At 45.0% G+C, this 23,815-nt stretch overlaps 2 protein-coding genes across 2 annotated transcripts in view; one reads left to right on the top strand and one right to left on the bottom strand.

Moving 5' to 3' along the window:
- CADM4 (cell adhesion molecule 4) overlaps positions 1-16,111 on the top strand; it is a 298,257-nt gene extending 282,146 nt beyond the window's left edge. The window contains exons 7-9 of the mRNA XM_088449750.1: positions 8,236-8,408; positions 9,824-9,952; positions 11,456-16,111. Of these exons, the coding sequence (XP_088305876.1) occupies positions 8,236-8,408; positions 9,824-9,952; positions 11,456-11,565 (412 nt within the window). The 3' untranslated portion in view covers positions 11,566-16,111. The remainder of the gene's footprint in view (positions 1-8,235; positions 8,409-9,823; positions 9,953-11,455) is intronic.
- Positions 16,112-19,790: 3,679 nt separating this feature from the next.
- LOC148502539 (cell surface glycoprotein MUC18-like) overlaps positions 19,791-23,815 on the bottom strand; it is a 43,026-nt gene continuing 39,001 nt past the window's right edge. The window contains exons 7-8 of the mRNA XM_088449749.1: positions 20,794-20,896; positions 19,791-19,987 (exon numbers count right to left, since the gene is read on the bottom strand). Of these exons, the coding sequence (XP_088305875.1) occupies positions 20,806-20,896 (91 nt within the window). The 3' untranslated portion in view covers positions 19,791-19,987; positions 20,794-20,805. The remainder of the gene's footprint in view (positions 19,988-20,793; positions 20,897-23,815) is intronic.

The following is a 23,815-nucleotide window of genomic DNA, read 5'->3' as shown; positions in this document are numbered from 1 at the left end:
CTCTGAATCAGGGCGTTTTTTGTTTTTTTTCCGTCCAGCCTTTTGGACGCTCGCATAGCTTACCACCACAGTTTATGTGAGAGTCCATGATGATGGTCGGGCTTGCGACGAGACCCTTGCGGTAGGGTCTCGGTGACCGCAAGCCCTGAAGTGATTTTGTCTCTATCAGATCCAAAATCACTCCCACTGACATCACTAGTGATATCAGTGGGGCCGGACCCAGACGGTAGGCGTTCCCATCACCATCGACAGCACGCCCCCTTTGATGCGAGACCCATAACGACGGCTACCCCGTCGTTATTCGGGTCTCGTGCATGCGCACGACGGAGGCGCCTCCGTCGTGCGCATGCGCATTTGGGCACCATCGACCCGCTTGCGAGCGTACAGCGCTCGCGAGCGGGTCAGAATCAGGCCCTAAGCCCCATGTTCATCCATGTTCCTTCTCTACCAGGTAAGTGACCCTCTATTAGAGTAACAATGCATAATTCTGGAATTATTGGTAATGTCAGTGCAGAGAGGCGATCCCTATGTCCAGGGTGATTGGTAATGTCACAGTGCAGGGGGGCGATCCGTATGTCCAGGTTGATTGGTAATGTCACAGTGCAGAGGGGCGATCCCTATGTCCAGGTTGATTGGTAATGTCACAGTGCAGAGGGGCGATCCCTATGTCCAGGTTGATTGGTAATGTCAGTGCAGAGAGGCGATCCCTATGTCCAGGGTGATTGGTAATGTCACAGTGCAGGGGGGCGATCCGTATGTCCAGGTTAATTTGTAATGTACCAATCAACCTGGACATAGGGATCGCCCCTCTGCACTGTGACATTACCAATCAACCTGGACATAGGGATCGCCCTTCTGCACTCTGACATTACCAATTAACCTGGACATAGGGATCGCCCCTCTGCACTGTGATATTACCAATCAACCTGGACATAGGGATCGCCCCTCTGCACTGTGACATTACCAATCAACCTGGACATAGGGATCGCCCTTCTGCACTGTGACATTACCAATCAACCTGGACATAGGGATCGCCCCTCTGCACTGTGATATTACCAATCAACCTGGACATAGGGATCGCCCCTCTGCACTGTGACATTACCAATCAACCTGGACATAGGGATCGCCCCTATGCACTGTGACATTACCGTGAATGCATGTGTGAAACGGACTCTATTATTTCACCGGTTTTGTGCTGACCGCAGTCCATCTCGTTTTACATCTTCCGGTTGGCAGTGCGAACATTTCTAGATGCACTTTGCGTAATGTAAAAATTATCATTGGACAATCAGAAGCGCCACCTACAGTATCCTCACATTCTGGTGATGGTCTTGCGCAATTTAATGAGGCTGTACTAAGCGCTATTTCAGCAGAAATCATGGAAGAGGCTCATCAACGAACAGAGTGCTAGCCAGCTGGACTCTTATGTGATGCTAACATATTGGCACCGTGCATGTGTACAGATGTTCTCCGCAGACCTAGGCACACTTCTGGTGGCAGAGGTGTCGCCTAAGAGCGGAGAGTCAGACATGTACCTTCATGTGCACCAGCCGTTGCAAAACCGAGGCGAGCGCTGGAATTGAGGTCCCACATCCCTCCTTCAAGTGCTGGGACACTCTCACTATCTACCTGATCTTTTATGAGTGTATTTGCCCTTCAAACAGCGCCGGGTAACGACTTAGGTTGTATGGTGCCATAGGAAGAGTTTACTAGGCAGGGCTGTGCTGTCTGATAGGGGTTGTTAAGAAGCATCGGGCAATGACCGAGGTTGTTAAGCTGTATTACGCTATTACCAAGGCTGTTAAGCAGTATGGGTAAGGAGAGCATTTATTCACAGTCCCATGCTATAAAGACTGTAGTAAGCTGTGCAATAATGGAACAGGGCTTATTATGCAATGCTGCGCTATTGTCAACCCGTGAATAAACCTGGATTATATTATGTGATCAGACCACATATCACAGTTTTTCTATGTCTTTGTTTAACCAAGAAGTAATTTTTTAATTACTTTCTGTACCCTACTAAATTCCACATTATTCGATATAATCTCTATATAAATATATATATTTTTTAATTGTAAAATAAATTCACTTCTCCGTGATTGTTCTCATAGTTATTCTAACCCAGTTAGTGAAACCCTTTCAAAAATATGTCCCAAGGACACGCTGCCTCCAAGTTGTTCACCATCCACGCAGGTTACACACAATAGTGTTTGAGCAGACCTTGAACCGCTATAATGCGATCATGTCACTTTTACTGTATGTGAGAATTGTGTACTCTTTTATATACTCCTTTTCAAAAAATGCTTCCATCTAAAGCCGAGACGGTGAGAATAGATGATCAGAGAAGATGGTAAGACCTGCTTATGTAGAAACTGCACAACACGTCTTATTGTACAGATATTCTATAGTGAAACACAAAGCCATTTCCAGGGCCAACATTTCAGCAGGTGAGTGTGCATTTTATGTAAGATATAAGGGAGATACAGTATAGGGCCTCCAACATGCATACCAGCCTTTCCAGGGAAATGGGCGGGGACAGGGCGAGTTGACGCAATTGACATCACGGCCCGCCCACCTTTGCACTATGATGCAGAATGCATTTTTGCAATATGTAGAAGGCTTACGTTGATGCACATCATGTTTTCCCTCTCGCCGATGCCAAGTCTTACTTTGATGTGCATCAGATTCAACGTAACGCTGGGTGTCGGCGAGAGGGAAAACATGATGTGCATCAACGTAACACTGGGTGTCGGTGAGAAGGAAAACATGATGTGCATCATGTTTTCCCTCTCGCCGACGCCCAGTGCTACGTAGAGGCACATCATGTCTTCCCACCTACTGCTGCTCAATGATAGGGTTCATGTCGTCATACTTTCGGGTCAATCCAATTACCCGGGAATACATCACAGGTGTGAGTGTGAGCCTGAACTTGCTCAAAACTGCTCACTGCACAAAAATGAGCAAACTCAGGCTGAGAACTGGCCATGAGGGGTTCGAGATGTGGTGCCGTTGCTGGTGTTTTAAAGCGGTAGATCTGGCGACTCTCACCCTTCGCGGGTAACTGATTTGTTGTCCCAATTGGTGGGCATGCCATAATTATGCAAACTGCATCACCATTGCGCCCTCCCTGACTTTGTAGGCCATCGATGGCAGGTTTGCAAATATGGCTTAGACACACAGGGGATTTTGCAATTTATTTTTTACTTTCCAAATTTTTTCTGTAGTCGAGGGAGATTGGGCTCAGTGTGCACAGCATTTGTTTGTCCTGCAACTATCGTAGAGTCAGAGGATTTATGTCCCCACTGAACAGCGACACGGTGGCCAAGAACCATATGTAGTGTTTCCTACTCTCCTTCCTGAAACCTGATTCTCTCATTGATAGTTGTGCCTCATGCCTCAGTGATGTCACTAATGCATGACGTATTCATAGACCGAAGAGTGGTCCGGCCCACGAGATGGTTCAATCCACTTACTGTAGGTAACAGGTAGACATTACGCAGACTTTAACTGTGATCATGTTAAATATATGCACGTCTGAGCTTGAATGTTTAAAAGTTAAAATGTACTTAGAAATTTTGCCTCGGTAACTTACCTTCATTAGACATGCAGAGTCATCCACTAGGAAACCAAGCTGCCATCCATGGCCCTTGGCAACTGTTTCGGCTCTGTAGCTTCCATGTGAGACGTAGCTACCCGGGAGCTGTTGTGCACATTTGCGCCATTGCACATTATGAAATGTAAATATTCCTGCGCATATTGAGCAGTACGACAGTTGCTCGGTAACTAGGAAGCCCCGGTGCTTAAAACCTATTATCACCGCATGGGTGGTGAGTCTCCAAGAAAATAATTCACATTTCTAATTACGGTGGGTTGTGGGGGGACAGTTTACAAGAGAAATGCTAGTTTTCCTCTAGAACGAGTATATTAAACAGCGTAAAATACAGTCTCCTGTCTAGGGCCCAATGGGCTCTCAGGGACCCGGATTACTGCAAAACCAATTATTATGTGTTCTTTTCTGACGGAGGGAGGGGGGCAAGGGGCCACCAACCAGTATATTGCCTAGGGTCTCATCTTCATCAGGCTCTGGTTCCGTTTGTGCTGAGAGCCCTAGAATTCCCTGACAATCTTTTATTGTGAGCTCTGTAAAAATAAAGAAGAAGCTGGTAACAAGATAGTAAGTGAAATCCCCATTGTTTTGGGATTTGTCCGTCTGAAAAACCTGGTCAGCTGAGGCTGCAATCTGCGCAGAACAAGCGTCCGATCTGTACAGTCCAGTTCACCATTTGTGTTATTGAACTGGACATAGAACCTGCTGTTTGGCAATCAGGCAGATCAATCAGAGCCGTGTTTAACTGACCCCCCCCCCCCATATTCAGTGCATGTTACAGAAAAGATGGACAACCTGCTGAGGACGTTCTTGAGCCAACCTGACACACAAACCATGGGCCTGATTCAGAGCCGTTCGCTATTTGCGGTCGTTCGTTCAAAAACAAGGGGTGGCTATTCAAATGATCCATTCGCAAATTGCAGTCTGTTCACACCTCTAAGTCTGAACGAGCGAGCAAAACATATGCTCGTTTATTTGTTAAAAACGCCCCCTGGCCGCTCGCACCATACGTCATGTCCGCTATTTATTAGATTAATCGAGTACATCGACCAGCGTATGAACTGCTCGCTATTCTTGTGGTTGGTTTTTGCTACCACAATCTTGCGAGCAGTTCTGGCTATAAAATAACCCAGTGACGTGGTCATTGACGCTGCTGTATTAATTATGCACACCCATAAAACGCCCGTTTTGACCTTTAAGCACGCCTGCGTTCGGATCTCCACTCCCCATTTTCAAGCACCTTCCCCTGTTACCACCCACATACGCCTCATTCTGTCACTCAAAATAGCAGGCATTCGCTATATTGCGAGCACATGAATTTCGGCCGCACTGACTGGTTCGCACATGCGTATAACGATCCGTACGCATGCGCAGATGTGCGAACATCGCTCGGAATGAGCGTACTGCCGCTAGCGAGTAGCTCTGAATGAGGGCCCATATTTTATTATGCAGAAGAGTATTTTTAGGGCATTCCTGTCCTGCAATGGAGTCCACCCTATACTTTAACATGCAGAAGATCTTATTAAGCCTCTTGACCGGTAAAGACAGTTCCCTCGTTTTCTACATCAGTCAGTATTCTGGGATATGGTGATCATTGTTATTCCATAAGTACAGTAGAGGCTGCAGTGACTGTGTGGAGATGGCACCAATCTCCGGCTATATAAAGCCCTGTTTTGTTTGCAGCATTCAGTCCCTTCTTCCGGGCATACAAAGCAGAGGTTTATAAATGCCAAATCAAACACCATTACAAACAAGGATGTGTAAATAAATAAGAATAGCCTTATGTGACCCAAAACTACCCAGTGGCTGAAATTCATTCTCGTTATTGATCCGCCATGGCTTCTAGCACAGGGTACGCAAAGTGGGGCTCATGCAGGGCTGGATGTAATCAGGCGTACCTCACTCATTGGCAAATAACGTAAATTCATCCATATGCTAAGCTGTATACATGTATGTGTATGCCCTGTGCTAGATGTATACGTGTGTGTATGCCCTGTGCTAGATGTATACGTGTGTGTTTGCCCTGTATTAGAGATATACACGTGTGTATGCCTTGTACTAGAAGTATATGTGTGTATGCCCTGTACTAGATGTATACATGTGTGTATGCCCTGTACTAGATGTATACGTGTGTGTATGCCCTGTACTAGATGTATACGTGTGTGTATGCCCTGTACTAGATGTATACGTGTGTGTATGCCATGTACTAGATGTATACGTGTGTGTGTATGCCCTGTGCTAGATGTATACGTGTGTGTATGCCCTGTGCTAGATGTATACGTGTGTGTTTGCCCTGTATATGTGTGTGTATGCCCTGTACTAGATGTATACGTGTGTGTATGCCCTGTACTAGATGTATACGTGTGTGTATGCCCTGTACTAGATGTATACGTGTGTGTATGCCCTGTACTAGATGTATACGTGTGTGTATGCCCTGTACTAGATGTATACTTGTGTGTGTATGCCCTGTGCTAGATGTATACGTGTGTGTATGCCCTGTACTAGATGTATACTTGTGTGTGTATGCCCTGTACTAGATGTATACTTGTGTGTGTATGCCCTGTACTAGATGTATACGTGTGTATGCCCTGTACTAGATGTATACGTGTGTGTATGCCCTGTACTAGATGTATACGTGTGTGTATGCCATGTACTAGATGTATACGTGTGTGTATGCCCTGTGCTAGATGTATACGTGTGTGTATGCCCTGTGCTAGATGTATACGTGTGTGTATGCCCTGTGCTAGATGTATACGTGTGTGTTTGCCCTGTATATGTGTGTGTATGCCCTGTACTAGATGTATACGTGTGTGTATGCCCTGTACTAGATGTATACGTGTGTGTATGCCCTGTACTAGATGTATACGTGTGTGTATGCCCTGTACTAGATGTATACTTGTGTGTGTATGCCCTGTGCTAGATGTATACGTGTGTGTATGCCTTCTAGATGTATACATGTGTGTTTGCCCTGTATATGTGTGTGTATGCCCTATACTAGATATATACGTGTGTATGCCCTGTACTAGATGGATATATGTGTGTGTATGCCCTGTGCTAGATGTATGCACGTTTGCGTGAGTATGTCCTGTACTAGATGTATACACATGTATGCCCTGTACTAGCTACTCCTCCTAACAGGTGTATTTTCGCTTTCGTGCGTGGCCCGTGTTTGCGTGAACCCACTGTCACTGACCTTTGGTTACGTGAGAATGTAGCCTGCCCTTCCTACTTCTTCCTGTCCTTTCTTTTTGATGCTAAGAGTTGATCTGCCTAAATGGCATAGGACTCTGGACTCACATTTCATCGGGCTCATTTTCTGACTTGGCGCAAGGTGAATTCACGGACGGCATGCTACACAAACGCCCGTACGTTCACTTCTGCATCAGCCCCTGTGTGAATAGTTATGGTAAATTTAGACACTTATTTTTTAAATATAGGTCAGATTTACCCAACCTGTGAATCCGCAGCTGTAGTGAACAACAACTCCCAGCACAGGGCCTGATTCAGAGTTGTACTCTATTTGCTTTGCTGATGCATCTTTGGACGCAGCAGTGATGCAAGCAAATGCTGACGCTGCAGGAGGCGTCTGAAGGCTAAAGACACCCTCTGCCGGCATTGCAGATATGAGTGCTGGGTCTGAAGACCCAGCATCAGATCACCATTAAGCAGCCATCGGCCATCTAAGTAAGGCTAAGCTTACTCAGAATGGCCATCGTACTTTCTCTGTTGGGTCCAGGAAATCTGCATCGGAAGACGCAGACCCTGGCCTCGACACGCCTAGAAAATGGGGGCGACTCCCCCCACCCTGCTGTAAACGCCCCCTGTCCCGTTTCTCAAACAGAAGACATGCTGCTGCGCTAAGGGTGAGCTGTGAGTGTTCTCGCAGACACTGATCGGCACATGTGCACTACAGGTCCTGCGCATGAGCCTATTGGCCACCATCGGTTGTACACAAACCGTCGGGTCTGGCAGGTTTGCAGAAATGTGTATGTTAGCCAGGTTGGACAGTGTACAATACTGTGGGGTAAATTGCTGCCTGTGCCAGCTTCTACTCACGGAACGAATAGATAATATTCCTCCCATTCCCGCCTCCAAGATTTTGCCCGCGCTGCTCCCCACCTTTGGAACTCTCTCCCTCTCACCATCAGACTTTCCACCTCTCTACAATCCTTCAAACAGGCTCTCAAGACCCACTACTTCATCAAAGCCTTCCAGCTCCCATCCTAACCTGCTGCTCCATGCTCCTTCCTCCCCATCTGTGTCACCCCTGTTTGTCTGCCCCTCCCCTTTAGAATGTAAGCTCTTACGAGCAGGGCCCTCTACCCTCTTGTGCTTCTTCTTACTTTACCTTCATCTACTTACTCGCCACTAGGGCACCTAACACTTGGTTGCTTATGCTCTGCTGCTTATCTGGGTGTTATGGTCGCTAATGCAGCAATGTATATTATCCGTGTCCTGTATTGTATTGTACTGTACTGTAAGTCACTGTATATCAATCTATTTGTTTATGTACTATGTAAGGCACTGCGGAACACTTGTGGCGCCATATAAATAAATGATAATAGTGATATACGCGCTGCCTACCTTACCATACATTAATAACAATCCATACATTCCCGTCCTGTCAGGCCGTCTGAGATCATCTGGAGCCGTCTGAATGACTCCTTACCGGAGCGAGCACAGATCCAGGGTGACCTACTGAACTTCCCTTCACTCAGCCTGCAGGACAACGGGACCTACAGCTGCCAGGTCTCCAACAAGCACGGGCGCTCCTCTGACCAGTATGTCCTGGTGGTGTATGGTGAGTAGAGGGCAGTAGATGCCAGCTGCCGTCTGGTTGAGAGAGGGTGTTGGTTTGGTGGGGTACAGCAGAATGTGGGTGTAGAAGTAGCTTGTAGATTAATCTTCTGTAAGACTACAACCCCCATGATTCTCAGCGATTCTGCGCCCAGCAGATATTTAGGGGTGATTAACGGCGGTATGGTGACCACAGCACTGGTTGCGGAAATGGACAGTGACTGAACAAAATTTCCTAGCAACCACTTTTGTATTATAATAGAATGCAGTAAACTAATTATACAGCTCTATACCCACTAATGTTATAGTGCAACAAGGTAATGCCTTATATGAAAATACTCCAGGCTCCCCAATAATCCAGGCTCATTTTCTTCCAATGGTAACACATAGATGCATAGAAGCAATTCTAAGAATGTGTCGTTCCATAATTAAGAATTGCACATCGCATAGAACAAACTTTTCAGGAGGTCATGGGCTGTGAAATAGCCTTTTACAGCATTAGATGTTTCTGGTTGACTCTACTGAGTAATCAGAAAAGTTACAGCAGTCAATGCTGTTGTAGAATAGCAACAGCTGCAGGCTGTTTTTTCCTGGAAGCTGAACTGGTAAGACAGTAGTTGGCACCATGTTTTAAGTTATCTCTCTGTTGTGCAAGTTTACTATACCGTCTACCTGTTACGTTATTACGCTTACATGTTTTGTTCACCATAGCCCACAATCTTTACTGTGTACTTGATCCTTGATTAAAAAAAAGCTTATTCTGCAGGACTTTACTAAAGAAAAAAGCTTTAGTAAGGCTGAAAAATTGGTTATACAGATGTGTCCACATACATCTTACATCCGTGCGCTACAAGTCGTATTAAACATACCAAGTGAGCGCGTGCGACTCTGTAGCGCCAAGTGTCTTTTCTTGATACTCTTTCTCTTTAAATGTGTGGGGACTCGAGCAGCTTCTGCTGATTAAAATGATATGCGGCATCCCTATATTCTGTGTTTGACTGCGGGAGTATCTGCATGCAAAATGCTACGTTACGGTGTAACTGACACTGTAGCGTAGCATTTCGCATGCAGATACAGCCGCACTGTCGCACACAGAATATAGGCATGCCGCATATCATTTTAATCAGCAGAAGCTGCCTGTGAGTACTATTCGCATTGATTTGCAAATACGACTTATTTGAAGGTAAAAAGTCGCATAAAAAGATGCTCGATGCTACATCTCAGCATGGCACGACTAGAAGGGCAGTTTAATGCGCAAGGAAGTAAGATGTATGTGGACAAATCGGTATGTGTAATATTGTGGTTTTTTTTGTGGTTATAGAATATTTAACAAAATAATAAAATATTGTCATGGCTAAGAGATGATACTGTTATTTCCAGACTATACAGATATTTTGAGGTATTTATTGTCTCCCATAGATCCTGGAGCGATCATCGAAGCTCAGACTCAGGTTCCTTATGCGATCATAGGTGGGATATTGGCCCTTCTGGTCTTCCTCGTTATCTGTGTCCTCATTGTCATGGTCTGGTGCTCCGTGCGGCAAAAAGGTAAGAGAAGCCCGGGGGGCGGATATGGGTAGTGAGGCCACTTCTGAACAATATATCCTTTTATTTTTTATTATTATTATTAACTTTTATTCATAAAATGCACACAGCGCCATACAGGGTAAACATAGAAGACATTTCACAGTAGACGGATATTAGAGCTTAAGTACGATACACCATGGTATACCGTGGCATAAGTACCACACCACAGACTGGGTAGGACAGATAACTGGGGCATGGGTAGGGCAAATAGATGAAGGTAGCAGGAGTGGAAGGTGGGAATCTGTCCAGTACTCCGTTATCCCTAAGTCAGGGCTATCAGACAGAATCTGAGTTGCTGAAGGAGAGAAGGGTGTGGGGGGCACTGGTGGCAAGGAGTTTGCTATGGAAGAAGAGGAAGGAGGGCCCTGCCTGTAAAAGTTCACATACTAAGGGGAATGGAAGAACAGTTGATGGGTGACTAGGAAAGATACATGGTGGAGTGTTGGAGAAGTAACGAGTTATGAGGGGGGCTAGTACGGTTTCATAAAAAAAGTAAAGTATATTTTAAGGGGAGGCTGGTATGAAGTCTGACTGGGCAAGGAAGTTAGTTCCAGAGGACGAGTGGGCACCTATAGCGAAACTATGGAGGTGAGCATGAAAGGAGGTGACAGGAGCAGGGACCCTGGAAGGGGGATAAACGATAAGGTCAGTTTGGGATGCCCCAGTGCTCCCTAGAGCTCAACATAACCAAGAGATATTTAGGTAATAGGGATGTTACTAGCTTGACTGTGCATTCTATAAGAGCTTTGTAATGTAACCAGAGCTGTCAGTGAAGCTGGAACATACCTGGAGATGGGATTCGCCTGATCCAAACAACATTTTTAATTTATTTATTTTTTTATTTTTTTAATGGAACCGTTATAAGGAATAAAGTATCCTCTACCGTAAAATAAAGCATACTTAGGGGGGAAATTCCGTTCTTCAATGTGCTCCTCTTTTACGGGTGTGATGGCTCTCCACGGCCATGTTTACTCATTTGTCCTTAGACCCCATACCGCAATGATTGCTCACTGTAATAGGCGGCATTGTGTGCCGCTGGCATCTCGCTGACAATTACATCCCCCCCCCCCTTTATGCTATATAATATATATATATATATATACCTATATAGCAGTTCAGCAACTGTATCCAGCAAAGTGAGGCTAGCAGGGCATGCTGGGATCTTTGGTGCAGGTTACCTTCCTCTGCTGTGGAGACTAAGCTATGTTCCCGGGCAGCATGCTGGATGATCAGGGTAAAGCACAACCTCTAGAGTATACCAGGCACGAAATTCACTCTGGCGATTGTTCTGTTTGATTCCTGCATAAAGGAACGAAGTAAAAGATCTGACTTGACAGGGGCTGGCTTTACATCTGTGTCGCTTGGGGCTATTGTCACTGGTGTCCTTTGCTTGCCTCTAGTCCTGAGGCTGCACACATCGCAGGAGAGCCTCTGCTGTAACTGCTGCATGTGACTCTCTTGCAGGTTCCTACCTGACGCACGAAGCGAGCGGCCTGGATGAACACGGAGAAGCTAGGGAGGCTTTTCTAAATGGCGGCGAGAACCACAAGCGGAAGGAGGAATTTTTTATTTAAAGGAAAAAAAAAAAAAGACACGGCAGAAAAACAAAACAAAAAAATCCCAACACAGTATTAATAACCTGAATTTTTTTTTTTTTATTATTTACCTTTTGCGGGTGGGCAATGGGGAAGTTGAGGAAGTGGGGGTAGTAAGAAGGTGCATAGAACTGATAAGAGGGTAAGAGAAGTTGCCTCTCTGTTGCAAGAGTATCGGCAAGCTTGGCAATTTGCTGAACCCCTTACGGCTCGGGCAGTGGTCTGATTTGGAGGTTGCTTAACCAACCGTGAAGGATGCGAGACAAATAGCGCAAAATGATTGACTGAAAGTCAGATTTTTACATCCGTTTTCTTCAGGGTAACGACTGATCTCTGAATCTTCTTAAATGGACGGAAAGTATAAAACAAACAAAAAACAACCTGCGTATTTGTTTGTGGTTAGACGTTCACAGCTGTTGCATTTGTGCACCTGAGAGTTAAAGGAGAGGTGGCCATATTGTATAGCTCTGGTGAGACCTTGGCGTAAATACACAGATAACTCGACCCACCAGCAAACTAGGACATCAACTGTAGTCTGTAATCCTGTCGCAAGGGTGGCAGGAGGCGAGAGCCTGGCGCTTAGGAATGCAGAGTCTGTTGCATCTCGTGACATAAGGCCTAGTAGTTATTGATGTAGAGTTGGCAATGCCAGGCCTGGGAGCCCATCTTTCCATTCCAAGTCGAAAGCCTGGCACCTGTAGAATACAGTTCCTAGGACAGGCTATGGTTACAGAGCGGTGCTCACCGGTAATAGCTTGGATGAAAAGTGAGCTGGGCAGGACGAGCGCTCAGTGATTTGTGCCAGTACAGGCTGAGTATTAAGAGCGTGACGTCTGTTTAATCACCTTAATTAGGCAGAAATCAGCACGGCTCAGAGTCTCCAGTGAGGAGGGGAGTGCTGCTGGGAGGCGGAATGGAGACATAAGTCACAGGTTTAAAAGGGAGAACGATAGCAATTTTGAGGAACTGATTGAGGCATTATAAGCACGGCGATGAGACCAGCTAGTAGCCGCTTACATTTGCCGCATACAGTCCTGCCCCACGCAGGGAGCTTTTCACAATCGTGGCGCACAAGTGTATGTCTGCACACATGCATTATACATGAATTGGTTACAGTAATTAGTTGCCATCTACTTTTAGACACTGCTTGCCTTATTAACTCCATTTGCCCTGTGGTCGAGAACGTAGCCATTATGTTGCGTTTCATGGTGAAATATATTACAGTATCAGGCAAAGCAGACCTACATTTGAGGATCACTTTGTGCAAACATCAGGGCTGGATTAATGTTTGGGGGGGCCCTCTATCAATAAAATTGTCAGTATGATAATGCTGGTGATGATGTATTAAAAAAAAGTGTAATGTGTAAATACTCCCAGCATCACAAATACTGTATGTTAGACACTGTAGTGCCCCCAATTCACATTATGCCACAGTAGTGCCCCCCTCCCATGCTGGTGATGTTGCTGTGTGTAGGGGCCCCTGGGCAACCGCCCCTAGCCGTTGATGTGGAACTGAAGTATTAAATAAGTGATATAGCTTTGTTCATATTGTAGTAACAACTGAAGAGTTTACAATCTTACAGCAGGCTAAGGCTGACTTGGGTATCATTCGTGGAAGGTTTGTAGCTAATTAAAGTCAACAAATTGTTCAGCTGAGCTAATTATGTATGTAAATAACTGCGTCGGCCATCTCATCTAATTGATGACGCAGTCTTGCTTGAAGCAATGGGGTTGTTTCTAAGCAACAGACCCTAGAGAACAGATTTCTGGGAAATTGCTTTCCCAGGAGTCTGTTGCCGGGAATAGGAGTGGCTTAATTGCATAATGGCGACACTTAAATGGTCTATTAAAATGACATTATAAACTTAAATAATGGGCCCAACATGTCAGGCAGCAGACTCTGATATTCAAAAGCGATGGGCTGTTTTAGACGGCTAACGAGAACCCCAAGAGCTTCCCCAAGAAATCATTTTCCCATCGATGGCGCTTTTAAAACTATATAAATTACAGCACTAGAAGTTCAGATCTGGTCATGGGAGCAGCCAAATGAAGCGACTGATTGCGCAGATTCCAAGAAACCTGTAATTCACATAACACTTGGCTGCTGTGATAATGGGAGGGGCCTGACAGCGACAACTATGGTGTAGGGGATGTGGCTTTGCCTCAAAATTGGAGACTTTGTGATTCAAAAATAGAAAAAAAACATTGTAATGAAAAATCTTACTGATCAATCTCAGAGCGATTTCTTTTCCAATATTTTTAGTATATTCATACCTATACTATTGGTTATATTGGTATGTCTAAGTAAGTGCTACTCCCGCACCTGAGGGTTATATCCCCACAATTTGTGTAAGTATGATAACGTCTCGCACCAGTTTTAATAAAAAAAAAAAATATGCTGGTAGATCAGGTGTAGAATAATTTATCAAATTGTTTTCTGTGAATTCATAGAATAAAATAGAATACAGGTTTCTATAGAGCAGTCTCTGGTTATTTGTAGAGCCCCAACCTTTGGCTGGTATAACATGCTGGGGCTTGTAGTGCCACAAATTACAAAGACGTATGTAGATCACCAAGAAGGCAAGAGTGAAAATTTATGCCCCCCCTCCCAGACATTATACCCAAACTAAACAACAACAAAATTTCCGTGACCCTTTAATATTTGGACCTTGTGCATCTGTCCCACGCATAGAGTCCTAACTACAGCCATGGGGCAAAATAAACCTGGGATATTATATTCATAGATAATATACCAAAGTTGGTAAACTTTTTTTTTTTCTATTTTAGCCTCATTTCAGTCTCAAACACTGTGAGTGTAGCCGTCCCCTACACACCTTGAAAGCAGCCATTGTAGCTAGCTTTGTCACTGAGGCATGGGGGGTGCAAGGAGACCCAGGAGGTATTAATTTAAATTTCCCAGACACTAGAGGCACCCTATTAACATGATAATATTACCCCTATATGATGTAACGTATATAAAAAAATCAAACCTTTCTTTCTATTAGTCTAAAGTTATCAAAGCTCATTTCTGATTGGCTGCTGTGCAACACAACTTATTCTTTATTGTAATTATTCAATATTTAAACTTCTTGGGGATAATGATGACAGATGAGTTGTAGTCTTGGTGACATGAAACTGAGGACATCATGGGTGTATTGGTCAGATTGCGTTCATGAAATGTAATTTCTGAACCCAAATCTAGTGTTCCACTGCTAGATAGGTCTCCACAAACCTCTACTTGATCCCCAAACAAATAATGTTCTAGAATATGAAATACATTGGAAAGTCAAGAAGAATTGTTTTAAATGAAACATGGAAAGAAAAAAAAGTTGATCAACGCGATTCGCCGCTTTGTGAAATCATGTCAAGTATTCAGAGCTCCTTCTGCTTAGTGATGGGTTATGTCCAGTGAACGGAATCAGAATTTGTTCTCACTCCTTCTATATAATTCATGATATTTATGAGACCGTTCGGAGCCAATGAACTGCTTTGTAACATTGCTTCCTGTTTGACAGGGAGCCATTATTGACTGGGCTGTGTATATCGTCTGTATTTTTCCATTGGGGGTGGGGTGGATGTTTTTTCTTTTTCTTTGTGCTGTGTTATTTTTTCTGGTTTGTTTCTTTTTTTTTCTTATTATTATTATTACACCCAGTTGTCTCTCTCGTTGTTTATCGTTAACTGTAAAACCTTTAAAAAGCCATGAACCTAGGGGGAAATTAATATATAAAATATATATATGTAAATAAAAACTATAGCATCAAAAGTCAATTCTGGAGGCAGGAGCAGAGGACGCTGCCATGACATGAGAAATGGAAGCCCTCACCCACACAATGTGTACTGTGCCAGCTTTTTTTTATTTTATTTTAAAAATGTATTGCTTTAACTCTTTTGCTGTTGGTAGAACCACCCCCTCGCTCTCAGCAAAAGGGCTAATTGCTTGTCGAATATCCGGCCTGAAAGCCATATACTGTATTTTAACAGCACAATACCCCATTCCACAGCTCTAGGAAAAATTGGGAAAAGCAGCATGGGGAGGGGGGGAGGGGAACGGGGGCAGTTTCACTGCTGTAACTTTTGGCGGGAAAACCAGAGGGACTTTTTTCTTGTTTGTTCTTTTTATCGCCTGAGCTGAAATCTGTGAACAGTCTCATTTATTTTAAATGTATATGGTCTCTCTGGTCCGAAAATACAAGCTGCTTTCCTCAAATGTGGACGCTGGTCATGAATGTGGAGAGAGAGAGACAGAGGGGGATATTCCTGCTACTTGTTTGGGTGGGGGATGGTGACGTTGAGGGGGCTATGTGTATTTTTTTTTTTTAACCTCTTCATGCCCCCTCTTTCCTCTCTCCACCACTCCCTGGTCCCCTCCATTTTTCTGTCATCTCACAGCCTGTCCGTAAGCACCAATTTTGTACACAATGTACCAAAAAAAAAGAAAAAAAAAAAAAAGAGCGGACAGATTAAAACAAACTAATACGAAAACGGAGAAAAAAAATAAAATAATAAAGTTCATGTTTAGTTATTTGGTTGTGTTGTGTTTTATTAAAACATGGAGCATGAATGAGACAAAACACAAAATCCAAAAAAGGAGAATTCTGGGTAAAAAAAAAAAAAAAAGCCACGGTAGTTTTGGGGGTCGATAAAAGATTCAAGTCCAGTCACTGTAATGGTGTATACACAAGTAGCGATCAGCCAGCAATGTGAAATTGCCCTGCACTGTGCCTGGTGTGTTGGATGATCTATATAGATCATCCAACACACAACCAACTCTAGCGATCAACGATCGCGTGTCCCTATAGTAACTTGCTCGATATTGAGCAAGTTGAGAAGCATACACGAACGATATCGCTATCGTCCATACGTGCCCGGGCATCGCTGGTCGAAGGTAAGTTGGTAGGGACCATTTAAAAAGACGATTTGATAGATAACAATATTGTTATCGTTCAAATCGTCCTTTTAAATCGCTACATGTGTACGCACAATAAGTCAACAGTATTTCAGTGATCTCATGGTGGTTTGGGGTGAAAAAAAAAACACCACTGAAGTAGTTTAGGGCAGAGGTTCCCAAACTCAGTCCTCAAGGCACCTTAACAGTCCAGGTTTTAAGGATATTCATGCTTGACTACAGGTGACTTAATTATTATCTCAGTCAATTGATTTAACCACCTGTGCTCAACAATGGATATCTCTAAAGCCTGAGCTGTTGGGAGTGCCTTGAAGACCGCATTTGGGAGCCTCTGCTTTAGGGTATAGGTTCTTACAGTCCTCAGGACTCCAAAACAGTGCATGTTTTCCAGGTATCCTCATAGAATCACAAGTGAAATAAATGGCTTCACCAATCATAGTTGGTGACAACATGGCTGCCTGGTTGGCGGAGCAGAGGTCCGATCATGGCCCTTGCTACACAACACCAAGATTACCAGCATTGTGCAGCAGGAGATGGGCCACAATGAAGTAATTCAGTGCAAATTGCGTCCTTGGCTCCCCCCGGACCACCCACTTGTATTGTGTAAGTGGGAGGCTGTTGGGGGGGAAAGTGGACGCCAGGAGGAGGGGGGACTTCCGAGCAGCTTGGACCGCCACACGATTTTCGGAAGCCTCCCGGACGTTCCTGGAGAGTAGCCAAGTATATTTAAAATGTGTCTGCTAGGTGCCCTGGAAAATGTATGTGAACTGTTTGGGGTCCTGAAGACAGAGTTTGAGAACCACGGCTGTAGGACATCCTAAAATTATACTGTCCTCACTGATGGAACCAGAACACCTTGCCAGCTAACTGCTCACCTAGTGATGGCACTGCTGCAACATAGCCAGACATTTCTAACGCTAGCTTATTTCCATGTCCTGCTTTATGCAAGTCCTCACAGCTGCAGTTTGTCACATTGATTTCCTTCCTTCTAAATCCACTTTTGTATCTGACCATTATTCCGTGAGTACAAATCCTCTCTGCCTACCTACCATTGTGCACGTCTTTTTCCACCTCTGTGAATGCTGCTTACAAAACAAAAAAAAGCAAGCGTCAAGTATCAGGTGTCCAACGTCAAACTTTATTAATACAATAGAAACACTCAACACAGGTAAATCTAGAATAATGATCCGTACACAACAGAACAATACAAAAACACGGCATAATGTGCTAGAAAAATCAGTATGGCGTCTTATACTCTGCAGGGATTGGACATCCAAGCACAGATAAACGATAGCAAATAATCAAATAAAATATAACAAAACTAATCTCCCAGAACTCCATCTCCCATTTCTATCTGCCTCGCTGTGTTCTATGTGTCAGCGAAAGTGATACAACATTTTCAAATATATATGAATGCACCCCTCACCTACACCCTGTTCTGAGAGTTGAATCAATATTTAGGGTAGATTTTTTTTTTTTTTTTTTCCAAACTCCACTATTAAAGTCCAGGTTTTAAGGATATCCATGCTTGAGCACAGGTGACTTATGGGTTTATGTCTCTAGCAGTGAAAAGCGTGGAGAAGACCACCAGTGAGAAGTTGCCCATAGCAACCAATCAGCTCTTACCTATTATTTTATAGTCTGTACTTGATAAATTCCACTTCAAAGCTGATTGGTTGCTATGGCCAACTTCTCACTGGTGGTCTTCTCCACGCTTTTCACTGCTTGATACTATGGGGTCTATTTACTAAGCAGTGTTAGGAGACAGAGTGGAAAGTGATAAGGTACCAGCCAATCAGCTCCCAACTGTAATTTTTCAAACACAGCCTGTGAGATGACAGTTGGGAGCTGATTGGCTGGTACCTTATCACTTTTCACTCTGTCTCCTAACACTGCTTAGTAAATAGACCCCTTAAACCCATAAGTCACCTGTGCTCAAGCATGGATGTCCTTTAAACCTGGACTGTAATGGTGGAGTTTGGGAACCTCTCATTTAGCGGAATGAAGTTCAACAAAGCACTAGGACTTAGGAAATCACAGCACAGTGATGTCATTAGTTCCTAATGATTGATAAGCCACATTCTTTTGTATATGATGGGTACGGTTTTAACGGAAGTGTAAGGTCAGGGCGTCCTGATACATTTTGCTACAGGATACATTTTCACTTGTCATCATTCAACTTGACTACCTCTCCAAGGGCTGGGACTGGTCTTTAATATTCCCTATTCATTACAAGGATCTGGCTGAGGTCAAATTACTTGGCATACATTGCCCAAGCTGACTGTTAAGCGTCAGCAACACAAAGCTTGCCCAGTTTATGAAATGTTGGTGATGTGTTTAGATTTCAGACCCTACAAACTTCTCGCTGTACAGCGGTTTTATAAAAAGTTCCAGGCAGGGCATGCAGAGACTTGTAGTTCAACAACAGTCACATGATCCATACCTCTATTCTTTGGCAATGTTTGACTGTTAACGGAGGACTGCTAGGCCGACTGTATGGACTCACATTTTAAAGCGTGTTTGTGCACAAAAGGTTTGACTCTGAGTCGATAGTAACGCGGTTGGCCAATGGTTTTTCGTCTGCACGTGCATCCCGATTGTTACCGCAGGAGACTCAGAACGGATTTGTATGCGGGGAGTGTGGATTTCAGTGAGGCGCTCCTGGGAGGTAATGGGGGTGGCTAAGCAGGCGCGGGCATGTCGCTGGCTGCAGCGTTAGTATAAGATGCAGCCATCTCTACGCGCAACTCTGAATCGCAGCTTGTAGAGACTTCATAACATCACTGCAGCCAGCAGCCTAATCAGCCGCATGGTGGTGCAGATTCATGGTATGGGGGCGATCTATAGATCCGTTCTGTCCCCAGCTGCTGGGGTGCTACTTTTGTGCACGAAACGTACAAGACATTAATGCTTTTCTTTAAGCCTGTGATAACTACCACACAAAGGCAGTATATCACAGGAGCAACGCTTTGTATGAGGGCCAAACAATTCAGATCCATCATCTGCTCCTAATAGGACTATGCCAAGTTGTTCTAAACCTCCTCCCATGCTGACAGATTAGAGGGACAAAGGGTGCAATTCTTCTGCTGCAGCCAGACTGCGCCAGCCATGCACGGGGGATATTTAACAATCCAATTACCAACTACAGCACAAGAAAAAATAAAAAGTCTGACATCTTTGGTTTCCAAGTTGCCGGGCTAATTGCTGGCCTTTGAAGTAGGCATTACAGAACAAGCAGTGTCAAAGCCATCATGTTTGTCATAAAAGAGGTTTGATTAAAGTCTAAATCACCATGTGCTACAGTGAGAATTTATTTAATTTTTTTACCCTGAATCGATTAATAACATCACACAAACATATTTCTCTTTCACATCCCTTGAATTCCCTCCACCGGATTCAGACAAGACACGTACGGAAAGCAGTAGGCTTTATTTGGTTGGGAACACACTGTGGAGTTAAAGAAGCAGGGAAGACCACATGTCCCAGGCAGCCCTGGAAGGAAGCAGACAGGACAGTTACCCATAGTGCAGAACATCGGCCTCGTCCGGCCTAATATGAGATCGTAGCCAGTGGCTGCAATTTGCCGATTATTTGTCAGCACTCAAATACCGTTATTTTCTCCGTTAACAGGTACCCGAACTTCATATCCCAAAGGCCAACAAGTAAAAGTGTATTTCCTGTGTTAAATAAAGTATTTGCCAAGGAACAAGAGATTTAAGGGGGGACCCTACATTGTAGCAATGAAATGTAGGATGCGAAATTGAAGTCTATGGCATTTACTTATCTGGAAGGTCTCATAATACATTTATAATATTTTTATCAAAAGTGCACACTACCCTACATTGAAATGTTCAGTGTCAGTTTGCATAAGTGTAGATATACGAGGGTGGTTCAATAAGTGAGCTAACAATACCTCTCACGTGTGTACTGCGCACCAAACCTCTTACCGTGACATGACGCTATCGCCTCAACAATTTGGCGATGAATTCCAGCTGCTGATGTGCCCTTTAGACGCAGAAATCTGATCACACTAAGCACCTCAGTGTGTGACCATGTTTCTGCCATCTGGTGTGGGACAGTATGACTGATATGAGGCGCTGTCTAATGGCCGTGGTCTACCTGCTCTGGCCTGTCGGGAAATTAGAATGGAATAGGGAACATTACACACATGAGAGGTCTTGTTACCTTACTAATTGAACCTCCCTCGTACATAATATGTCTTGTGTAAGTGGTTAGTTCTTTTCAAGCTGTGGTCACCACTCCCTGAACGGCCTTGTAAATAAAGATGGGTCACTGACCTGCTTCTCTAATCACATGACCAGGGGCTGTGTGTCCGAGGAGGTGCTGCGCACAGACTGTTGGCTCCCTTTATAGATGGGGGTTCTCTTCTCACCATCCACTCTGTTTAGGAGACATCATGAACAAGTTAATGCATTGAGTACAGCACTACATATCTGTATGGTTGAAAGAGTGCGCTACTGTGCAGACTCCAGTTTTCCTGTCCTCCAGGATGCCTTGTTCCAAGATGGCCGCTGTGAACACTAATGAGCTTGTGCAGGGTCCATCTTGTCCTGTGTAGCGTGACATGGTAGGAGACAGAAGCTATGCGAGACCTGGTTAATTATCTGCAATAAAGCTGTTCCAGAACCCCTGCACTGCTACCAGTTTGCAGCTTACACTCATAGGCTGGTGAGCTGTATAGAACACCGCTCTGCTCCATCACCAGTGTGCATGTAACAGTGAGGACGGCTGCACCTGCTATCTCTGAATAAACCAACACCACTGGCTCTTCACAGTTTAAGTCATCCACTAGTTTCTGTCTACATAACTCATATCAACGCTGGAACGCACATGGGCTTGTCTTCGCCCTTTGGGGGAAATGTATCAAACATTCCAGAGAGAGAAAGTGGAAAGTTGTCCAAAACAAGCAATCAGTTTCTGACATTTTATAGACTGTGCTTGATAAATGACAGCTAGAAGCAGATAGGTTGCTATAGGTACCTTCTACACATCATCTCTCTTGAAGGTTTGATACATCGCCCCCTTTGCCTTAGCATGGAGGAGCTGCCAGAGAGCCCTCTCTGTGGTAGAAAGTTGAGAGGACAGGCCTATTCCCTGTATCCCTGTCATCCCCCGGTTACTACCTACAGCCAACAGAAAAGTCCAACCTGTTCTACGACTACTTCTCATTTGCAAAAGGAACCATGTGTTCTTCTCAGTATCACTAAAGACACTGGCACTGCTAACACTGACGATCAGAAGAGCAAGGTTTACAGGAAGGCAACTAATGTGGGCGGATCGGCAACGATCGATGATTGTCTATCCATTTTTGGTCAGGATCAGTGAATCCAGGATTTCCAACATGTTGAAATTCCGTGACCCCGGCTTCGGCAGAATGGAGAATGGCCGTGATAGTGGTTAGATGTAAGGGAACCTTAAAGTTTAAAGCATTGGCAGCCATTGCTGATGGACAGGACAAACCTGACAGAAACCAGTGATCACGCTGAGCGAAAAATATTGCAGGTCCCAAGGACTCCTCACTTTAAAAAAAAGTCAGGGTCCCATCACATATTATGGGGGTTGAAGGGCAAGCAGCAGTTGGGGTAGAGCTGTGGGTAAAGGCCGGGAGAAGTTGGGGTAGAGATGGAGCTAGAGGAGAGTAAGGGCAGGCAGTGCTGGTGTTATGGAGGGGGTAAGTGCAGGCAGCAGTTGCGATAGTGCTGGAGGGCAAGGAGGGGGCAAGGCTAGATAGCAGCTGGTGCAGTACTGGGGGGCAAGGAGGTGGTTAGAGGCAGGCAGAACTGGGTGTAAGGAGGGGGTAAGGATAGCAGATGGGGCAGTTGTTACCGCCTTTCTCCTGCTGGGAGCACCCAGCTGGGTCATTGTTGCCCAGCTCCCTCCTGTCCTGCACAGTGTCCACCTCTCCGGCCTCCTGCATGCAGAGAGCTGGCTGAAGGAGTCGGCTGGAGCGCAGGGTGCTGGAGAGGTCTGCCAGCACCGATAACTCTACTGCAGCCAAGGAGGATGCACGATACAGAGCCCTGAGAGCAAAGAGGCACGCTGGCGGGCAGGGAGGGAAGGACGGAGGTCTCAGGCAGTGGCTGGATTAGGAGACACTGACGCCCGCTGTGATTGGTTGGAGACGCTGAGGATTTTATCGGGGCGGCAGCTGCAGAGCACACACACAGCGCGTCCTGCAGGACCCGGTTATTTCTAAAAGCGGAGTCCCTCACTGCCTGTAGCACGTAAATGCGCACTATAGCCAACATTTTTCAAACACTGGTTACTTAGTCCGTAAGTTTGAATTAATAATAAAAATCCATCAAGTCCAAACTATTTTTATATATTCATTGATGATATGATGTATACTAGGCTCCCGTGTTCATTAATGGTGGGGCTAGGGAAGTGGCAGTGATTACATAGGGAGCATTATCTCTTGGTGGGCCCAGGTACTGGGAGGGGGTGTGGCCAAATGAGGAGGTGTGACCAGACCCCCTCCTTCCAAAAAAAAAAAATGGTTATGTTCATGGGGGCAGGTGTCCGACGGTGGGGGCGCAATCGCACCCCTCTACCGCATATAACTATAGCGTAGGGAGGGAGGACTGACTGCTGCTGCAGAACACCTATACTCCAAGAAAATGGATTTGGACACCAATCCCTCTAATACCATACATTCATGCACTTAACCTGTCATTCAGTTACATTAATCTTTATTTAGTGCGCAGCCACACATAGATCTATTTGAACTGCAATGCTGATTATTTTTTTAAAGTATATTGTGTCCCCTACAGTTAGAATTGGCAGGCTTCCTTTGCAGAAACAGATAGCTCCATGCAGTAAATAAAGGGAGGGGGCCAGGGTGGAGATGGCCGGCCAGGATATGTCGGGATCAAAGAAGAGGAAGCTATAAGTGAGAATGATTCTAAACAGAACATTGCCAGGCGCCATCACACACCACCCTACTTACAGCCCTGAATACAGTACACACAAGTAAGGCAGGTTTGACTCTCCCCTAGCAGTGGCGTCACTGGGTTCTGTTACACCCATTGTGTCAAATAGACGAGTGCACCAGTGTGACCTTGCAGGGAAAGTGCGTAGCTTTGCAGCACACCCTCGGTTTAATCACTCTGGGAGTGTGACCAGCACTCTCTGAGATGCCGGGCTGCCCCCAGAGACTCCCCCCTCAGTCACTGGGAGCCGGGCGCTGCACAATAGCATCACAGTGCAGCTGTGACTGAGGAGTGGCGGGAGACACCCGGTGCGGTCTGCACCCCCTTAGTGACGCCACTGTCCCCTAGTATAGTCTGCAAACTGCATTAT

This window comes from Taudactylus pleione, unplaced genomic scaffold, assembly GCF_031769625.1.
Source record: "Taudactylus pleione unplaced genomic scaffold, aTauple2 ptg000494l, whole genome shotgun sequence".
Classification (NCBI taxonomy): domain Eukaryota; kingdom Metazoa; phylum Chordata; class Amphibia; order Anura; family Myobatrachidae; genus Taudactylus; species Taudactylus pleione.
This window is presented reverse-complemented; position numbering and strand designations above follow the sequence as displayed.